General features: G+C 35.3%; 1 protein-coding gene across 5 annotated transcripts in view; it reads right to left on the minus strand.

Moving 5' to 3' along the window:
• Positions 1-230: 230 nt before the first annotated feature.
• LOC123309999 (potassium voltage-gated channel protein eag) overlaps positions 231-22,191 on the minus strand; it is an 85,643-nt gene continuing 63,682 nt past the window's right edge. For 4 of the 5 annotated variants that reach the window (XM_044893350.1, XM_044893347.1, XM_044893348.1 and 1 more), the window contains 7 exons: positions 17,359-17,490; positions 14,800-14,921; positions 14,090-14,485; positions 11,564-11,987; positions 8,187-8,386; positions 5,539-5,791; positions 231-3,496 (listed from right to left, as the gene is read on the minus strand). In XM_044893350.1, the coding sequence (XP_044749285.1) occupies positions 2,190-3,496; positions 5,539-5,791; positions 8,187-8,386; positions 11,564-11,987; positions 14,090-14,485; positions 14,800-14,921; positions 17,359-17,490 (2,834 nt within the window). In that variant the 3' untranslated portion in view covers positions 231-2,189. Of the gene's footprint in view, positions 3,497-5,538; positions 5,792-8,186; positions 8,387-11,563; positions 11,988-14,089; positions 14,486-14,799; positions 14,922-17,358; positions 17,491-17,611; positions 17,724-22,191 lie in introns of those variants that run through there. The other variant, XM_044893351.1, reaches the window with a different exon arrangement.

Consider the following 22,191-nt stretch of genomic DNA (forward strand, 5'->3'; position numbering starts at 1 on the left):
AAGTTACATAATATTAGTTTCAAAAAGTCACAATTTATATGTCAAAATCAGAAAAATTTCATTTCAAAACCCCCCCCCGAAACTCAACCCGGGCTACGCCTATGACTTACTACCTACCTACTCTTCGAAAAAATTTCAAATCAATATTCAGAATGTTATTCGGCTTTCCTGGAAAATTATTCTTTTTTTTTAAAGACGATGTATGAAATGGGATAGTACAGAAACATAGATTTTTCATTTTAAAGCTTCGTTTATTAAATAAAAGTCAACTAAATATCACTCAAGATTTCATCTACACAAAGATAATTGATCATAATCCAATAGTCAATTGAAATATTCAACAAATTCAATCAATTCATACTTTATTATGTTAAAACTTAATATATATTATTTTATTGCTGTCAGCCAGTATTAGTGTTTTGATGTATTAAGTTGACACTTATCTGAGAAATATCACTCGATATAATTTTGCAAATAGCCAGGTATTCCAGCGCTGAGCAAGGATTCAAGTTGTAATTATTGACATAGGTAAGGTAAAATGAAGATTATAAACATTTTGGTGACATATCGATTAAAAGCATATCAATAAAAAAACATAATAGTTTTTGTATTCGTATGGGGCAGGTACATGAGATGATAAGAAGTATGATAAAGTAAGTAAATTTATAATGAGCACCTTTGAGTATGAGGGTAACAGATCTTTTTTAAACTTTGAATTTTGCAATAACAGTACGAATAATCTTTCCAAATGATATGTGTGAATTTGAAAACAAAAAAAACTTCTCCATCTGTTCAACAGTTCAACGTAGGAGGAAATATTTATAAAATACCTACTTTTGTATTGAAAAAACTATTTAAGATTTCCTAATACTGTTTCAATAAATATTCAATTCATTTCTAAGCAAAACTAGTTAGCATTAACAATAAGTTTTGTCACGAATATAGTTTAATTTTCAATCATTTGAATTTTGCTTGTTAAACACTATTTTGAAACCAAATTGTTAAAGATGTTATAAGAACCTAATTGAATTGGTGTTTTGTGTTTAGCATAGCGTGTAAAGATTTTTTTAAGCTCCAAGAAAAGAGCAAAGGCAGAAGTGGTCAACTTTTCGAAACAAAATGCGTATTGAAATATTAGAACAATTTATTGGTCAAGAAAAATTGAAATTTTTCCATAAGTTGAGTACTCAGTTTAAATGGCCAATAAGTAGGTATATTGAGTAGAATTTGATAATCCAATTGATTTCATGATTTAAATTTCATCAGATAAAAAGACTCTTTGAAATTTCAATAGTTCTGACCAATCAGATTTCCATTTCACTTTTGACTTGAATTTATACAGATTTATACAATTTCATGTTATATGTACAATTTTGCATGAATATAAAACATTTTAATAAATATGCACAACCTTTTACTCAGTTCGGTGAAACCTCCTCAAGAATAAGAAGAAATCTAAGTGGGAAAGCGATGAATTGGTTAGAAATTGATCCTTTGTTTCGTGGGGAAAATATGGCATTCTTATTCGAAAATTTCACTAGCAGTGTTCCCTAAAACTCTAATGTCTAAAAACGTCAAATATCGTTATATGAATTGCAGTTTTTGCTTCGGCAATAACTTTTGAGCTCTGAATGCTAATTCGAAGATGTAAATGAAGGGTGAATCTTCAGCTCTACGTTGAAGCGACGAAATTTTGAAGCAATCGTAATGAAGTTATTCTATGTCATCGACTCTTATGTTCAGTATAAAATAAACTAGATGACATCTGGGAAATTATATTAAAAGGTATGTGGATATTCTATATATTAATGACTTTTTTGTCAGAACCGCGATTTCTAGCCAGCTTCAATTCTCTTTTGACCGATAAGGTATATAATAAGGGGTTAGGGCGGCTCCTGCCGATCTATATATGCGTATAGTTTGATGATTCTACTGATTTCAGTTTTCAGTAGCTTTCAAGAAGTACGGCTCGAAATGGAATGTGATTCTGATAAAAAATTCACTGTATAAAGATAAAGAAAAAGAAACAATATTTCGGGTTTTTCCTCACTTTACGGAGCTTAAAGTGAATGTGATTCATCTATAGTAATTGCAAGAACTTTACAACTGACGTATATATATCCCCCTTCTTCTACGCAAAAAACTTAATAAGCAAGAGTTTCTTCAATTCACTCCGGTGTTCGTAAACGCTAAAGGTATTCGATAGATTTCTTCGAGGACGGAGTTGCTTCTTCGATCATATTTCCAGATTCTGTAGGACTAGAAGCTTGGCTTTCTGGTGAAGTAACTTTACTTCCTAGAGGCGTAGGAACTTGAGGTGCAGCTCCTTTGGCTCTGCTTTTCGACCTTCTCTTCCTCAATATAACAGGACCTAAACCACTTCCTTCCATAGCCTTCGTACAGAGATCAGTAGGTCGCTCAACTACTATCATGGAAGACTTTTTAGGCTCAGGATCTCCTTGTGGAGACTGGGAACTAGAACTACTCTCAGGAGGCGTAAGCCTCCTGATGATTTCATTCAGTAAATCCTCCAGTTTGCCCATTCTTTGGTTCAGTTTTTGTATTTCTAACTTAACGTCTACTTTGAAATCCATAAGATTGGTCATCAATTCTTTGTATTCAGGGGGAGCGATAGGATCGGGAAGAGGTGTCTGGTACATGGACGCTGTGGATGGATCTCTTAGGCCACAATCGTAACTTAGCATTTTTCGGAGGGATAGGTTCTTTGGAGGGTCCAGTTCTACCATCTCATCTATGGTATCCTGTCTGGTGATACCAGGGCTTGATGAAGAAGCAACCTTTTGTAGTTTTGGGAACACTTTATTACCACTTCCAGCAGCTATTTGAACCCCGGAACTACCTGAAGATGAGGAACTGGGGCGTTCTTTAGAATCTTTAGCACTGAGGCTTCTCGTGAAACCCTGAGGTGGCTGGGTGCTTCCCTCGCACCCAGAATCCAAACTCGCAGAACCTAGAAGTCTACCCCATTTGCTAGCCGGCCGTCCAGTTACAGGTCTAGCCACGGTTGTTTTGACAGCTCCTCCATTACCGTTCTTCTCGGCAACAGCTGAAAGTTTAGTTGTGGGTAAAGGTTTCGGGTTCACCTTGTCAGTTTCGTCTCCTTTCTCAACATCCGAGGATTGCTGGGAATTCGACTGATGCTGGGATCTGTCCCTCCTGAACTTCGAGAAGATTTTCCTTACTAGATGATCCTGACTCTGATCAAGCTGGGGTTCGTTTTTTCTACGTTCTGCTAATTCTTTTTCTCTCTTCACGTCAGCTACTTTTCTGAATATAAGGCGATGTCTTAGGTTATAGGTAAGTATTAAATTTCTTGCGAAACTATTAGCGAAAGCCTGATAAAAATCTAAAACTTCTAAGAGTTTGTCCCTCTTAATCGTGTGTAAATCACAATAAGTTAAAGCACGAACATTCGCTGCTGACTGTCCGACAGCGTTGTCCTTCCAGAAAGAGTCACCAAACACATCACCTTTACCTGAAAAAAAAACGAGAATTAGCATAGTTATATATTTTTTCTTAAAGCCTGCGCGGTCAGCCCTTTTCCTGCACGCATTTAAAGTCTCAAATAGTAACTTTTTCGCACCCAAATGTTAAAGATTAAATTGAATTCTATCATGTCTCTATGCACCTAGCGCCAATGATGATATAACTATGGTAACGACATCCAGAATTAAAGGTGGCTACAGATTACTCTGACGTGACGTGGGACCACGTCATAATACGCATGATTGAAAAATCTAACATACGATTTTGCGAGGGATCGCACAAAACCCTATGTTAGATTTTTGAATCATGCGCATTATGACGTTGTCCCACGTTACGTCAGAGTAATCTGTAGGCACCTTAAAGGTGCCTGTTTCGTACAATGGATATATACAGGGTGATTCCACAGAAGGTAGAACTCATCAAAATAAGTTGTTTAACCAAAAATTGTCTATATAAAATATCGGAGATCCTGAGATACAACCCCTAAAAGTTTCAATGAATTTCAAGTAAGGGACTGTGGGAAGGTGACTTCGGCATCGCAAAAACGAAACAAAACATAAAGATATGGCTGGACAATGAATGGTTCACTACCAAGTTCATCGGATTAGATGCATCAGGTCACTTTTGAGGGAATCATAATTGTTGTATCGTGCAATTTAGGGTGAAAAAAAAATGTAGAAAATCCAGGCAGTTTCTTGATAGAACTCATGTTAGTTATGTTGAAAAAGAGCTATGATGTTTCTCTATTTCATCCCATTTTCACGACGATTGTTGGAATGTTCGAACAAGAACAAGAACAAGAACAAGTGAGATTTTGAAGTATTATTCTATTATTTCACACTTGTGTCCTAAGTCTCTTCTGTCAATTGGTATTGAAATGAGCCATTTCATAAAATCGTGTAAACCTAAGTTTCCATTTTCATTACCACCTAAATATCGAACGAGCCAATATCCCAAACGAAACCACATGGTCGAATCAGGAGATAAGTTTTTCCCACTGCTTTGCGATAATTCAGCTAACAAACGGTCTAAGGTCGTATTAGGATCTATTTCAGGAATCATTTTAAATATTGTTTTTTCAACCTTGTCAATTTTTAGGTGATTTTTGTTGAGACACTTCATTTTGACCAGTTCTACCTTCTGTTGAAAAAAAAAGCCTCACCTTCAAATACACCCTGTATATTTCAAGCGCTTGTAGAAAAAATATTGTTCCTAACTCGTGCGGAACAAACTAAAAACTATTCTAAAATAAATAAATTAAAAAATGTCTGCCATCCATGGTAGTATCCATCCACACATTTTTTGAATAACTTATACGAATTTTATTAGTGAGAGTTTGAACTTTTTTTTTCAATTTGAAAAACCATTTCATAGGAAATTGTCCTAACTTCTTCAGTGACTTTTCAGGAATACTTTCACATTTATTATAAAAAATTATGATTAAATTTTAATATCCTTTAATTTTTGCATGTATAGAAACAAGAAGTAGAAAACCTATGCATAGTTAATCTGCATGAATAATTCATAAATACTTTCGACATTTTGGTCATTGCTAATCGATATCTTCTTCATCAAATATTTCGAGAGTGTACTTTCAATGAAATTCTAATGAAATCAATTGCTTTATCTCAATAAAAATTTCAAGATTAGACAACTTTTTATCGATGGAATAGTTTGTTGTTTTGTTCTACTTCAAAGAAGAAAATTAATGGGACAGAGTCGAAAATTGAAAGACAATCAGAGAGGAATGACTGGAATTCAATTTCTGGCCCGCATTCTATCAATTCTGACCAAAAACATAATAATCGCCGTAAAAGATATTATCGATTTTCAACCCTACTTTCAGGAGCAGGTAACAAACTCCATTAGTGAAAATAATAATTTGAATGGGAATTGTTTGGTTTATTCCATAGAGTTTGAATGTTCAGATAATACTCAGAGTCGATATAAACTTATTCTATCGCTATCCCTATGGGATATCAATTTTCGGGACCTTTCTGAACTTCTGAAACTCGTACGAATGTGTCTTACCCAATATTGCTACAACTTCGTCATCTTGTATAACTTCCAGAGAGCCGGTGACGATGAAGCATAGTGAATCTATCGATTCTCCTGTGTGGTAGAGGAGATCACCAGGGGCAGAATGAGACATGGTGAAATGCATCGCCAAAGCCCTGAGACAACCATCGGACGCCAGTCGGAATGCTGGATGTTCGTTGAAAACTTTCCTATTCAAGTGGACGCAAATGTCAGCTTTCATGTCCTTTGGGCAGAAGTTCAGCACCTGAGTATAACAGTTGTGTCACTAGAGAGCACACTTGGAATAACTGATAAGTTTCCTTGAATGAATCAGTCATGTTCATATACGAATCATTTTAACTGAATATTGAATAAATTTGAGTGAAAATTACCGTGTATCACTCATTATGAAAAACTGTGAGAAATAAAGTAGGCGCAGAATTTTAAATTTTCTGATTACATTTTGATATTAGAAATTATATGATATGGTAATGCATAATTTTCTGAATGAATTGCATTAGCCTAAGAACTTAGAAGTATCATATTCACTCCGGTGTTCATGAGTGGTGATTGCAATGCGATACTTATTAGTTTTGGAGTCATAGGTCTTGACTTGATCTATTTTTCAATATTATCTCTTCAGAGTCTGGTAGTTAGACCCTAGAGCAAGAGCAAGATACCCCAATTTCGTTTATTGCCAGACTAAGTCAGAAATATGTATGATGCCACAAATTCCTCTAGAAAATTACAGAAAAAAGTTCAAAATTTTTTAAAGAGATGTTATTGATACTTGACTTAAGCTAAGCTGAGTACCATAAGGATTTCCTTCGAACAATTAACAATTCTTGTGCAAGCAGATACAACTGGGTTGCTTTGGCCGAGCACCAAGAATTATTGACATCGAAAATAAAACTGATGATTTTTATATGTAGTTTTTGTGTGTGCAACCAGTTGGAAAAGGCATCATTACGAAGCGAATTACGAAAAATAGTGTTTCCCAACGTGATTCAAACGATACTTTTTCTGATTTCGAATAGGGTGTGACTATTTAAATTGAAATTAAAATTAATAAAAACGTGTATACAAGCGTCCCTCGCAGATTGTTTTTGAACCGTCTAGTGACAGAAATATTTATTTCTCACTTCGTTGCTATGGAAGCAAGTATCGTTACGAAATATTTCACTTTTAGTAACTGGTTGCGAAAAGTAAAAAGTTCAAAACGAAAATGAGTTTTAAAAAATGTCACTTTATTAGTCAAAATTATAAAAATTAATTTATTCATAACCTAGAAAGGCATTTGAAGAAATTAGGCATTTCGGATTGACGTCACTTGGGGGCAAACAAGCCAATGACATTTATGATCACAAAACATTAAATTATAACGTGCGCTCAAAAAAAGTCGTCGTCAAGTAGGCTATGGAATTTTAAACGTTGATATTGGGTTTCTGAACGTAGGTCTTTTCTTGAATTACCTCATCCTCCCAAAATGTAAACAATGATGATATTAACCTATACATCGTAATTTTGCTTGGAAAGTGGAAAGACACTTTTAAAGAAAAGTTAATTTCACCCAAAATGCAAAAAGCATTTCTTTCATTGAGTCAGATCACAAGAATCCAAACAATCTTAGACGGTTAGAAAAATTCTTGAAAAAAATTTGAACCCATGTCCACTATTTTCATACGTAGAGACATGAATCTTGAACGAATCGTGGTATTATGTTTTTTTTTGTGAAAAGCTTCTACCTATTTCAGTTATATGATTAAAGCACAGTGAAAATCTCAATATGTCTATTAATTTTCTATAAATATTGGATTGATTTGGTCGTTACTGAAAATACATGACTGAACTAAAGAACTGAAATACGTAAAAATAAATATTTGACAATTTATCAGAATTCAATTTAGCTATAAAAAGGCGTGATGCTTTCTCCTTATTCATAACGTTCTACTGTTAAAGTTCCAAAATAGAGCTTTTCACACGTCCGTGAAAACCATCATTATAATTTGGTGATAATTTCAATTCAACTACAATCCAAAATGCTAATTTCTAACTTAACAGTTCACCTGGAAAATACTACAGCAAAAGCTAAGAATTGCGTTTAAACACGAAATATCGACGTTCAAAATTCCATAGCCTACTTGACGACGAATTTTTTTGAACGCACATTATTTAATGGATAATACCTATAGTCAGTTTTCTATCTTAGCGATCTTTTATATGACCTCTGAAGGATGAACAATATTTATTTACGGATTGCGGATTAAGTAATAACAATTATTGTTAAGATCGCCAATGCTTGTCTGAAACTACGTACGTTGAACTGATATACATGGTGTGTAAATATATTTGCTGTTTTCAAATTAATATCTTCATGTGCATTCATGTTCCTCCCGGTGTGAAACAAATTCAATTATGCAACATTCGAACACGGAATGTACCCAATAATTCTCCTGGCACTGTTCGCCAGAATTACGCAGTTAGGAAAAACAATCCTCACTGGACCAGGTGAAGAAAACAAAGAGGTTTTCCTGCCAAACAAGTTCGAGGGAATTGCGGGACTCTGTTTGTAAACAAGATGAATGAGAAAACATACACGGAAGTGTTGGAGGATGGAAAATAAGATATAAAATCGCCAATATACTCCGAATTCTGCCTACCTTATCCTGATCGAGTCCTTTCGTCATAGCCCATGTGGATACCACATAGTCCATTACCCTTTCAGACAGCGCCTTCGGAACTTCATGCAATTTCATGAACTCCCTTACATTGTTCAGCATATCGTGGTATTTTGCCGTGGCAGATGTCATTTGTTGAATTATGGTAGTCACATGACCGAATATGGTGGCGTAGAGCAAGGCTGTAGAAAACAGAAATCAGGAACACACAAAAGTTGAAGATATTCATGAAAATTACTGAGTTTTTGCCAAACATAATAATGAATTAATTTCCAAACTATGAAATTTTATGTAACATGAATAAATATACCTAATCTATAAATTATATGTCATAAATAAAAAAAACAGAATAGTCTCAAGATGATTTTGCTTGAACTCAATTGGAAATGCGTTGTATATTTCAATTCCCATGTATCTATGTGATTTTTCTTATTCAGTTAGCTGTGATATGGAATTGCCTAGTCACACCTTTGGGAAGGTATTCAATTATTGAGTATACAAGAGGTGAATACTCAATGATTACACTAAGTTCACTAAGGAACCTTATAGTGAACTTAACAATGTACCTAAGAGGTTGATTTAGATCCAGTTGACTTTTTAGCACTATAACCGCTGAGGTTTATAAATTTGAAATAAAAGTTCAAGTACCCATGATTGTTCTTCTGATTTCAATTATTATGGACGCTATAAAAGTACAAATCGAGAAATGAAAATCGAAAAATTTGACCTTGGCTTGCACCATCTTGAATTTTCAGTACTGGAAATTAGTACTTAATTTAGCATAGTGGCAAATGTCCATGACCTACTTCCAGCAAGCCTTTTTGGCCTTTTTGAACACCGTTGAATAACATCCCAGAGAATTATAATACACTCCGTATCTCGTGGTTTGAATCCAGTATGAATTATTCATAGTAATATACGGTAATACGTATTTAATGATGTTGTTGAATGAACAAGCCCTGTAGGGTGAGAACAGCATTCTATGTTTCAGTTTACTCAGCGTATGGTGAGAGTACATAACAATTTTTCAAATGACGACATTCTAGTACCCTTTTTCAGGTCTGTCAATGTCCCTCCGGTGACGTTTGTGGATTCTTTCTTCAGCTTCATGCTGTAAAAAATTTGTCCGAGACAGCAACTTTCACATTGCCCTTTTGAATTCACTCGAATAATCCAGAACAGGGTAGCTTAATCGACGCATAGGGAACCTAAATCATCCCTGCAACTCACTTAACACGTTGACTGTCCCCATTCTAATTTTTTTTCACCCCCCACGTCCAACACATTTATCCAAAGAGAAGGGTTACTTTTGAGTGATAAAATATATATTCTATGAAAAATTGATTCTGCAACCATTTAAGGAAGTGTTCTTGTTCAAAATCTTCAAGTCCAATGGAAGGCTTGATGCTGACGTTTCTTGAATCACGTATGATTAATTATGATTGAGGTTATCAATACATATTTCTACAAAACGTTAAGCCCATATGAACCTAGCAAACTGCAGCGTTCATGAAAAGTAACCATATTTATCTTGAACGTCAAATGAATCAATGAATCACATACGACTCATGGACTCCTGACGAAAATTTTTATGTATCATATGTGATTCATGGGACAGTCAACGTGTTAAGTACTTTTTTTTTATCTTGGGACGCACAGCCGGACAGAAATAATTGTGATTTTATGCAGAGTTACTAAGAACTGATACCTCAGAAAGGGACCAATCATTGAATGATGCTCTCCTATGTTTGGATAATCTATTCTAATGGTTTCTAGAAGAAGCACAATGAATTCAACTAAGCAGTATCTAGTATCTATACATAGGTTAGATTATATTGGATATTCATTTAATATATCTACTAAATGCTCCACTGAATAAGAGGAAATTTTGGGGCCGTTTCAAAAGTCTTGTTCATCAAGTGTTCATTCATGAGTAATCAAATGTTTACTATCTTATATCTGAATGGTTTTTTCGCTGTTCGTTTAGTAACTTTCTAGTTTCGGGCAAGTTTAAGTTTAAGTGTTTTGCGTTTCAAAGAATTTTGAATCAGTTATATTTTTACGTATTTACAGTTAACTTAAAATCTGAATATGTGTTTTGCAATACTGCCTAGACGAGTGGATGAAGCGAATAAGTTATTGGTGTAATAGAGGTGGGACGTAATCTTATAGATGTTGTGAATTTTTTTCAAGTATGTGAAAACGTAGTTTCTGAGCTCATCGTGACCGAAAGACTGAGAAGTGGACTCCCAAGACCTACCACTACTCCACAAAATCGGTTTTTGACTGTGTATTTCCGTGGAGGGCCTTTGAGTACTTGTCAAATCATGTAAGAGCAGCATTTGAACGCTTCTTAGAGACCTTAATTTACATTCTTGACGACTTTTGAGAAAGATTCCACCAACTCAAAATCAAATGCGACTTCGATTGTTCACAGATGAGTCTAAATGTGGATGGTTTTCGTCGTGTTCGAGTATGGAGCCATCCTCTGGTGCCCAAAAATCGCAGAACGGTTCAGAAGTTCATCTGTTCAGAAGTGACACAGTTAGGTACTGTTTGGTAAGACATTTGTTTCAACGGACGTTTAGATTCTTTTTGGTTGATGCTACCATGAATGTGCAGATTTACATGGAGCGAGTCATTAATGATATTTTTCCTTCGTTTCATGCTGCTGTTGGGCCAAATTTCTTATTTTTGGAGTTTGATGCTAATGCACCACCCCATTATGCGAGAATTGTCGATGAAGCTCTAGAAATATATGGTTCTCCGCATTTGGCCTTACCCTCTGTATGGTCAGACCTCAATCATATTGAACACGCTTAGCATCAGCTAGAAAGAGCTTTCGATTCTCATCAACTACCTTTACATAGACTTCAACGACTCAGACCGACTTACCGCAATGCTGGAGAGAAATTGATCAAGGCTACTTCAACAATCTTATCGAGGATTTGCAAACGAGTGTCAGGCTGTTGTTGATTTTCGAGGAGGCCTTACTCTTTACTGAATTTTATTTTTTCAATTTTTTTGGTGAACGAATTTCGTGCTACGAACATAAAAATTTTGATTTCAAATTCAAACAATTGGTCTCAAAACTTCCTTTACTTCTGTGGAGCTGTATATTCTCTTCGGTATTTGTAAACGCTTGTTCGGTAACAACTTTTTCTTCATTTGAATCGTGAGCAAGATTTTGATGAAATACTTGTTAATCAACCTAATTAAATAATTTCAAATTAGCCTGGCAATAACTGATTGACTTGGTTAATCTTTTAAATAGAAAGCTGATTTACATTCCATCTGATGATAAATATATTTCTCTCAGAATAATACTAAAGGAAGATATAAAAATGATTCTGACTCACCGGCTATTATCATCATACAAATGGTAAAAATTCTTTCGTTGTCAGTCTCAGCGGCCACGTTGCCAAATCCAACGGAAGTCATACAGGTCATAGTGAAGTAGAGGGCAGTAACATACATCGTTTTCCTAGACGGACCATTGATCAGTTCTGGAGTACTCGAGTCATTAGGCCAAACATATGAATAGGGATTCTGAGTTATATTCGCCAATTTCCACAGCCAACTGTACTGAACCCCATTATCTGCGTCCGACCTTCCTATTGAGTACCACACGCAAGCTAGCCAATGAGCTACCAGCATATAAAAACATAACAGTAAAATCAGCATGGCGGCTCCATATTCTAGATATCTATCTAGTTTTCGGACTACTCGACCAAGTCTTAGAAGACGTACCACCTTCAGGGCACTGAAGAGACTTCCAATACCCTAAAATGTATTATATGATGAAGGATAATTGTAATACCTAGTACAGAAGCTGATTGCAAATGTTCACTAGTATAATAAATTTGCCTAAAATTAGCTGATTTGCTCAGATTCTAAATTAACACTCGTTCAGCAGTTCGGCTAACTGAACAGTAAAATTAGAAGAAAATGCGATATTTCTAACAATAGTGGAAACATTCTTTTTAACAGGTTCAAAAATAATAAATCAACAAATGTAACGATCTGAACGGAACTAGCAAACCACCATCACTCAAAGTATTAACAGAAATACCACCTCGTCGAGAAAGACTATATCCTGACCATGGCATTTGAACCCATCAGAGCAACACAACACATACCCAGACGAAAATGGAATGACTGAATTGATGACTCCTTTTTCAATGTCAGTAGCCGGTATAGTGTAGGAATAGATCCTAGCGACATCTGACAGAAGCGAGAATCAACTAAATTCACTTTCCTAACTAGAGTGAAGATGGCAACATGTACATATTTGCCCAAACTCGCAGATTGCAGGATGGGTATTTTCATGATAATAAAGCAGGGTATTGAAGAAGTTTGAATTCTCAACTGTAAGTTGCCTTCTAAAACAAAAATGGATATCGCCTTCTAGAAGGTGAATAAAAAATAAAAGAAATCAATTTAGATACATGACACCTGTTGATATGAGAACAACAGATGTTACAATCTGCCTGGAACTAGCGAACTACCATCACCCAAAATATTAACAGAAACACCACCTCGTCGAGAAATAACGAGAGAATGAATTGAGTTGGTCCTCATTTCTTCCCAGATGTCGCTAGGAGTGCATTCCTGCACCATACCGGCTACTGGCATCGAATAAAGTGGCCATTAATTCATTTTACTTTCGTCGGGGATTGAGTTGTCTTGCTCTGACGAGGTCAAATGGGATTCTTTTAATACTTGTGATGGTGGCTTATCAGTTCGATTCAGATCGTAACATTTGCTGATTTTATATTAGCGGGTTTAATGTGTTTGAATCAATTTCGTTAATTTTTCATTTGCCAGAAGGTGATAATCATCCATTTATGATGATAATAAATAATCCTGAAGATGGCCTGGAAATATGCTGCGCAAGCACTAATTGCTGATGAACATTCGATAACCGGTTTAATTCTTCTAACTTAATGGTATAGCTAGCAAAATGGGGGTTTCATTTTTCATTAGGGTGATAAATAGCATTAAATTATGGTGTGGCGAAATTCTTGTTGAACATTCCATTAACGGTTGGGTTCTGTTAATGTAAGATCAACCTTGACCTAGCGATTTCTCAAACAATTGTTAAGCAAGAAATTTTGCAACTGAAAAGCTGGTAGTAGCAGAACCCATTTTTGTCAAAAAAAAACTAAAATCTGCAGTGGATTCGAATAAGAAAGAAAAATTAATGGAAACAACAATTCCGAAGGAATTGTCGTTCCAATAATGTGAGTTAGTCATGAACTATCATAGGAAGTCCCAGAGAAGTCGAAAAATTCAAGTGCGACTTCTCTGGGACTTCCTATGATAGTTCATGACTAACTCACATTATTGGAACGACAATTCCTTCGGAATTGTTGTTTCCATTAATTTTTCATTCTTCCGATGCGCCTCATTAGGCGCTTGAACTGGAGTGCTGTACACTGTACAGTACTCCTTTTTGTATTGGATTCGAATAAGAGCCTGAAATGAGCATCAAATTATTATGTGATCATATTGTTGACAAACATTTAAGCTATATCAATGCGATAATTAGGGAGCAAAAAATTGATCCCTTTGCGTTTTTTCAGCTTTCAGAATTTCAATTAACACTGTGCTTGTAGTGTTAATTTTGTTCAGCCTTCGAAATATTCCAGTTACCATAAACCTCACTAATGTTTTATTTTTTTCATTCTGGTCTCTATTCCGGACTTTGTGAAATAGACCATATCCTCGCTGAACAGAATGTTCAACGATTTCACTATTTGATTCAATTATGTATTTCTTCATGTATTCTCTGTACATAAAACTCAGCCAAAATTTAAAAATTTCAAAAAATAAACAAATTCTGCGCCACGATGAGAAAAGCAATACAATACTAATTCACTTACATCTTCATCATGATCGAAAGCATTGAAAACGTCATAGGGCAAACAACTCAAAAGGTCTATAATGAACCAGCTCTTCAAATAGTTCATCCTGATGACCTTAGGATCAGAAACCACCTCACCACCTGGCCCCACAAAGGTGGTGTGAAAATTCAAAACGATGTCTATGAAAAATATCACATCTACTATCGAATCCACCACCAACAATGACACATCCTCCGACGTTTTGTTCTTGAAAGCCACGTTATAAGGAACCATTATAGCTGTGTAGAAGGTGAGGCACAGTATTATCCAATCCCAGATAGCTTTGAAGGCGCAGTAATGAAGAAGAATGTGTGGAGGTGTTTTTGGAGCTTCTTGGCGATATTGTGGCATAATATCTGCGCTTAAGCTCATCATCTATCGTGATAACGATAACGAAAGAAAAATAATTGAAAAAAAATATATTCAATAAAGAATCAAAGAGAAATAACAGAAAAGGATTCATATAATCGTTAAGGATAAAATATTTCAGTACAATCCAATAAGATACAGAAAATAGTGAGTAATGTACGAAATAAAACAAGGTGCATATAGAAAAATCAAAGCAGGTCGAGATAACGAATTAATCGTTTTCGTGGAAGAAAATACCGCAGTGAGCATAATCCAGCAGCATGAAAAAAAGAACGTCCATTAGTTTACTTCGGAAGGAACCAGTCATTAGTTTGACTGACTTGGGCCAAATGGGACTGCTTCGTGGTGTCCTTGAGGTTGGGAAGATGGGAGGAGAACTGGGAAACGAGAACAGAGCGGCTCCTTGTCACCGACCTTGCCAGTTTGGCGAACTTCGATAGACCTGAAAAAAAATCCTTTATGAATTACTCCGTGGGGTATTTTGGATGATGGCATAAATATGAACCCTATCATTCGGGAATTGAACGGGTATCGATTTTGTCTCATTTGATGCTATCTGCGTTTTTAGATAGAATGTAGGACAGCCGTTCAGTTCATATCAGCCGAAAATGAGTTTTGATCGTTTACGTAATGCAAAAAGTCGTTCTCATTTGTGAATTTTTTGCCACAAATGGGGTTCGTCCTCATCAGATGGTAGAGTCTGAAATTTCCGATTGAACCAATTTCTATAAAAATTAAACCTCGATACATCTCATGAATATCATCATTCTTCAAGAAAATCAATCAATTGTTTTGAATAATTATCCCCAAAATTGACTCATCAGTTTTTTGCTTCCATTCTTTAATGTGATATACACTGCGCAAAAAAATTGACGCACATTATGGAAATCTCAAATTTATTCTACAACTGAAGGTGTTCTCAATGATAATGATTTTTATCAGAATTATGCATGCATATGTCTACTTTCAACGGTTTTCTTCAATACAGATGTTTTTTCCCAGCAGGAATAAAAAAAGATGATATCAGATTTTGAATGTATTGGCTCCATTCTGAAATCAGTTGTTCTCGATCAATTCTAGTGATCAATAGTTTTTTTTCGTTTGATTTTCTACACTCGATCGCTATGCAACGCGAAACACGCAATTTGACCCAAGAGGAATGTGCCTAAGCGGTAGTTTTGCGAGAAGAAGGATGGACATACACAAGAATTGCAGAAAAGTTTAGAGTTTCCCATACAAGTGTGTCCAGAATGTTGCAGCGATTCAGGGAGACAGGTATGAATGTCCGAAGACCAGGACAGGGTAGACCACGGGTAACAACTGCCATTCAAAAACGTTACTTGAGAGTTTCTTCGTTGAGACAACGGTTTGCAACCGCTCGCCTCCTTCAAATTCAGCTTGAGCAAACTCATGAGGTGCAAATTAGCACTCAGACAATAAGAAATCGCCTCAGATATGATTTAAGGCCTCGTGTCGCGGCAAGAGGCCCAGCTCTTACCCCAGCCCATCGAAGGGCGCGTTTGGATTTTGCGAGAGAGCATATGCATTGGGAAGAGGCCGATGGGGAAAGAGTTCTCTTCACAGATGAGTCTAGATTCTGCCTCAACCATTGTGATCGACGTTACCTTGTATACAGACGTCCACATGAAAGATATGCTCAGTGCAATTTCCTGAATACTACTGGTTTCGGGGGAGGATCGGTTATGGTATGGGGTGGAATATCTTTGACTGCTCGCACAGACCTAGTGGTCGTTGATAATGGAGCTATGAATGCTGATAAGTATATAAGGAACATTCTTGAGGAGCATGTAGTGCCATTTGCCCAATACATTGGTGAAAATTTCATTTTTTTGGACGATAATGCCAGACCCCATCGTGCGCGCATCGTTCAGGAGTACTTTGAAGAGATTGAAGTCTCTCGAATGCAATGGCCAGCAAGAAGTCCAGATCTCAATCCGATTGAGCAGGTTTGGGACAACCTCAATAGAAGGCTGAGAAGTTCAGAAAATCATCCAGCTACTCTTAATGACTTAGGAATCCAACTCGGAGAAATATGGGAAGGATTAGATCAGAACATTTTCAGATCACTCATTTTGAGCATGAACCGTCGTTGCCGAGCTGTAATAAACGCAAGGGGTGGAAATACCAAGTATTAAATCACTTATCAGCATTTCAGTATTTTGAAAATTGTTCATTTCTCTTTTTTCACATAAGATTCGGTGAAATCCTGAACTTTTCTTTCATTTAATGTGTCCTGTTTCGTTCAAAACCTTCCCGAGAGAACATAAAAAATAAGTTATAAAGTTAACTTTCATTAAAATTGAGAATTTCAGAAAGTGCGTTAATTTTTTTGCGCTGTGTATAAATATATATATCCTTCATTCAAATTCTACAAAAAACATCTTTTGTGTATTTTATATAAGATGAATCGGAATTCCAAAGAAATATTGGTAGCTGCTTTTTGTCTAATGAAATCATGTCTAAATCTGAAACTGTTCATTGAGAGTAAGTATTAAAACATACGAAATCACACCAGCATTTTGATCTTATAGTTCTCTTATTGATATATCAATCAAAAACAAACCGTTTTAGAGTACTTAATTTATCCTTCAAGATTGATCTGTTTGACTTTTTAAAAGAATGTCAACCAAATTTCCGATCAGTAGGTACCTCTGAATCAGCATTGTTCAGGTGAACTGTTTCCATCGACAGAAGAAGCATCAATGCAATTGTTCCTTGCATTATTTGAAGGACGCATAGAAGAATTCCTTTGAAAAAATTCATCCCACGAAGCAGGCGCTTGAAGCTAGTATTTAGTAAGCAGATATCTTTATTTCTTGATTGAAAAATATTAAAAAAAAATGGATAATCAAACTTACCTCCTTTTGTGTCGTCTGTTTCTATGGGCTGCTTCAAGGCAGTGATGTCTCGAAATGTAAGTAGAAACAGCACCACCAAATCCCTCTCGTTCTTGATCGGGGAAATTTGCAGGAGTAGCCATAGCGGAGTTTCTATAAGAGAAAACAAATAGTTTTAGATTACTTCGAGTACTGTGGGAATAAGAGGTAGAATTAAATCTTCATACTATCTCAAGCAGCCAGACAATAACAAGCAATATTGTAAGTACTTCACCGCTACTAGTAATCAACCAAAGGCTACTTTTATGCATAATAATAAGCTATCAAGATCATCTACAAGTGTCCTTGATTTATTTCTACTGATGCATGGTTCAGATGAGGATTGTGAGAGTATATATTACATGATCGTAGAAATACTGGATTAGTTACTGCGCATGTAAATAAGGCGAAAGGATTCATAATGCTTCAGTGTTTTGGCATACTACATCAGGTGCATTCCCTTCTCCAAGTAACGGTTTCAAAGTGGAAAAATGTTTCTTATGATTTCTTAACTTGTTGGTTCGCCTTTGAACATCGAATAAGCGCATAATACATAAGAAATAATTATAAATCCTGTTTATTGAATATCATATACAGAGTGGGCCATTGAAGAAGAAACAGCGACTCTGTAGGTCGGCAGAACCGAATTTTTATAAAAACGCTCGATTTTTTATTCCAGTGGTGTTACAACCCCAGCCCTTATATTATGAATAGGGATGATGGTGTAAGCGACAACCCATTTGAAAGGACTTTCTATTTCGTGTTCATCATATTGATTTTTTTTTCATTCAATTTATTCGTTTTTGAAATATTCAAATTCGAATTTTGTACAGAATTGGTCATTGCGTTAAACATGCTGTTTGAATCAATCAAATTTTTGCTAAATTATTCTATGGTTTCGACTCTAATCGTTGACTGAATAGATCAGGCATCAGAATATTATTGTTTGGTTCTTTTATTAACAATCAAGGTAAAAATGGTTTATTCATGGTCAGTAAGTGACCTGTAAAGCAGATTCAGTATCGAAATTCCGGAATGAATGAGTGAAAAGTCGATTGATCTACGCAGCATGCTTGAAGGTTAAACAAACGTAGTGTCAAATTTAAATGTGAACATTTTGAAAACGAATGTATTGAATGAAAAAAAAAATTAAATATGCCGAACTCCAAATAGAAAGGCCTTTCAAATGATGTATTACTCACCCCATCTTACCTATTGAAAATATAGGGGTTGGGGTTGTAACACCAAGGGTTGAAGCGATACGGTTTTGAATTTTATCATAGAAGTTGTCCCCTTGGAATCATGAATTGACTTGTCTGAGCATTTTTCTATAAATAATTTTCGGTTCTGCCGACATAGAGAGCCGATGTTTCGTTATCAATGGCCCACTCTGTAGTTACTTCATCCTTTTCGATATTTTAATAGCGAAGTAAAAGTACCTGCACAATTCCTCATTTTAATGTTCAAGAGAGGTTTGTTATGTTAAATTCGATATAATAGCTTTCCCATTTATTACAATACCAAGTTTTGATTTTGTTCAAAAATTAATTATTATGGTATTTTTATAATACTACACACATGTTTTCCTAACAAAATATTTCAGCTTCCTTTTGTACAGGGTATCCCAAATTAGATTTCCAGTGAGGGGATTTCAGAAACTAGATGAGTTAGAGCACCCTAGATGGCACCTTTTCGAACTCTCTTTCAAAAACACACAGAATAGTGAAATCCGTAGTCTCCTAGAATCCTTCATTTTTGAGTTATTAGAGCCGTTTTCGATAAATTCTCCTAACTTTTTTTCCTTGAAGTTACAGATCTAAAATTTGAACCCTCTAGAGGCAGTTTTTGTAATGTAAACTATTATTGAATCTCTGAATTGGAAAAAAACAGATTTCCAAAATATAGATGTCTACTATTTTTTCTAAACGTAGCAAAAAATGTGAATTTTTGTGTCAATTGGTCAAATTGGCATACTTTGAACCATGAAAAGGTTGGTTTAGATTTCGAAGCATATATATTTTTGGTTTAGCTCATTTTTTTTGTGACTAATTCTAAATTTTCGATATTTTCCTTGCAGAAATTTGATGATTAGGTGCATTATCACAACATTTGTTATGAAGGAGGAAAAATTGCACTCGATTATTGACTTGAAGAAAACTGACTATTTTAGGATATGATTTTTCGTAATTTCTTGAGTTCTCGAGGTTGTTTGGTAGCAATTTACATCTCATCGGTCTCATGTAAGTGCTGGAAGATGGCCTTGCTCGAAAAAAAGCATGGGGAAATTGAATGTTTCAAGAGAGTTTTTCTATCTGATTATCACTACATTTTACAGGGTGTAAATGAATAGTTGCGAAAAAATCTAAAGGTAGATTCCTTGTCGAAAAATGATGTGAATCTTTCATCTTTCTTTAGGGAGCCTCCTAAAGATGGCACCTGAAAGGCAATTTTTAATTTTTTACAGGAACCAGAAAACTGACAAAAATGAAATGTTGAGTTGACATTTTATGGGAGCCATCTATGGCAATCAGAAATTTTTTTAGGTGTTCCCTGATAATGTCATCATGATATCTGCTTACTGAGTGGATTTAAATTTGAAGAAAATTCCAGCCTATACGACACACGCTACGTTTATTTTGAAAAAAAAATTTTTTTCTCAAAAACCGTTACTGTCAGTGTCAGGTGGCCTCATTTGTTCAAAATGAATCAAAGTGCCCAAAATGAATTTTTCAATACACTATGAATAAGGACGAATGTTTTAGGGTGGCTTTTTCTACCCTTGCAATTTGATTGCCCCCATGAAATGGGGAAATTAAATATCTGTCAGTTTTCTGATTTCTCAGAAAAAAATATTTTTCAAAAAATATATGAAGGACCCACATCTTTTTTCATTACACCCTTTATACCTCTTTTTCTGTAGTTTGACTTTTCTGGAATGAAAACCTGGTATGTTGACAGATGGCATATTAGATATTGAAAATCTGGCCATAACACCAAATAGATAGCTGACCTTTTTTTACTGTAGTATATACCATCTTTGGACAGGGGACATGCCTTAACAATGTTATATTTTGTGTCAACTCTCAATATTTCGAATCTTTTCAATTCAATTAGTTAATAATTAAGCATATTTCATTACGAAAGAACCATCCATTCAACTTAAAAACCTCAATTTTTCATTTATTGGTAAAAATTTGAGTGTTATTCATCAACTTGGTGCAGGATAATGAATTCAAGTTGTAACAAAATATGTTAAATAATCCAGCATTGTAGATCTATTCTTTTGATTCAACAATTAAACCAAGCTAATGAACAGCGTAGTGTACTGAAGAAGACCGATTTCTAAAAATTTTTTTTGTTCCTTTCAACCCTTCTAGGATTTCTTGAATAAAAGCTCCATATTACAGTTGACAAATTCATGGAATCGACTGTCGTGCATGCTTTCTATTTTAAATGAGGAACTAAATCTTTTCTAAGAAATGCTTTATTTCCAGGAAAAGTTGAAAACGGCATCTTGACATACAACGTTGGATCCATTTGCTATATCACATCAGGGTGAATTTTTCTATGAATTATCATTTTTATCAGTGAAAACACTGTGATTTCTAAAACACTCGGACTTTTTCAAACCTTAAAAGAATGTTTCCGAAATCTGTGGAATTTCTTGAATCGAAGTGAACAGCGATTCCCAACTTTCTGTCACTCATCACAAGAAAATTGTATCATAAGTTTCCTACATTTTCCATGCCGCAGTTTCCTCTCAATTTCTCAAATAAATTCTTGTGGTCCTACAGTGAACTACATATTCTAATTGGATTTGAATTTCCGTGAAGTTTCATCTTGAAACATACAGAAATATCAGAGGAGCTTCATCACCTAACAACTTTGACATCATTAAAAATGTGTATTTTGCTGGAGGAGTAACTACGCCGCAACTTTTCAGGGGAAAATGCAAATGAATTAGTTTGATTAATTCCAATACAGGTTTGAAGGTGAGTCTTTTTTTTCAACAGAAGGTAGAAGGTCAAAATAAATTGTTTCCACCAAAATCACCCCAACATTCAAAATTATTGGAAGGCCAATTTCATCAAACGGTGATAACCTCCGCACAACTTAACGAACTATTTCTGAAATTGACATTTCCTTTGCCTAAAAAGTAAAGTAAGGATGGTTTGGAAACCACAAAACACAGAGACACTCAATTTTTTTAACTGCAAACGTAGATCGGCAACGTAGATCGCCGAGTTTTTTTTCCTTAACGCCACTTACTTCTAATCTCGTAGTATATATAATACTTGGTGAAATTGGTCCTTTTGTTAAAATAGGTCACAATACCAATGTAGATCGGAAAGCTGTAAGAAACACATCGTCCCTTGATGACTTCATTAACCATATGGTTCAACCATTCGGTTTTTGAATGGGAATGAAAATGGAATCTTAGGATGTCAGTATTTTTCTTATTATCCTGTAACTTGGAGAATTTTTTATAAATGATTAATTTCCATATGTTCTACCCACTAACAGAAAAAGACTCAAGACGCCGGTATAAAAAAAAATTCAACACTTAAGCAATTATCTACTAACTACTATATTCAGAGTCGTCAACACATCCTTCTTCTTGTACAAAGTTGTCCGCAACCCCAATGCAATATTGGCGTAAAATACGGTGGCAGTTGTAGCACTTTGTCAACCAACAATGTCACAAGCACATTCAATAATGAAAATAAAATGTGTCGGTTCCACTACACAATTTTTACCTTACCTACACATATTTTTTCGAATGACTCGAAACAATCTTTCAGATGGTCTCGAATG

Source organism: Coccinella septempunctata, chromosome 3 (assembly GCF_907165205.1).
Source record: "Coccinella septempunctata chromosome 3, icCocSept1.1, whole genome shotgun sequence".
Classification (NCBI taxonomy): Eukaryota; Metazoa; Arthropoda; class Insecta; order Coleoptera; family Coccinellidae; genus Coccinella; species Coccinella septempunctata.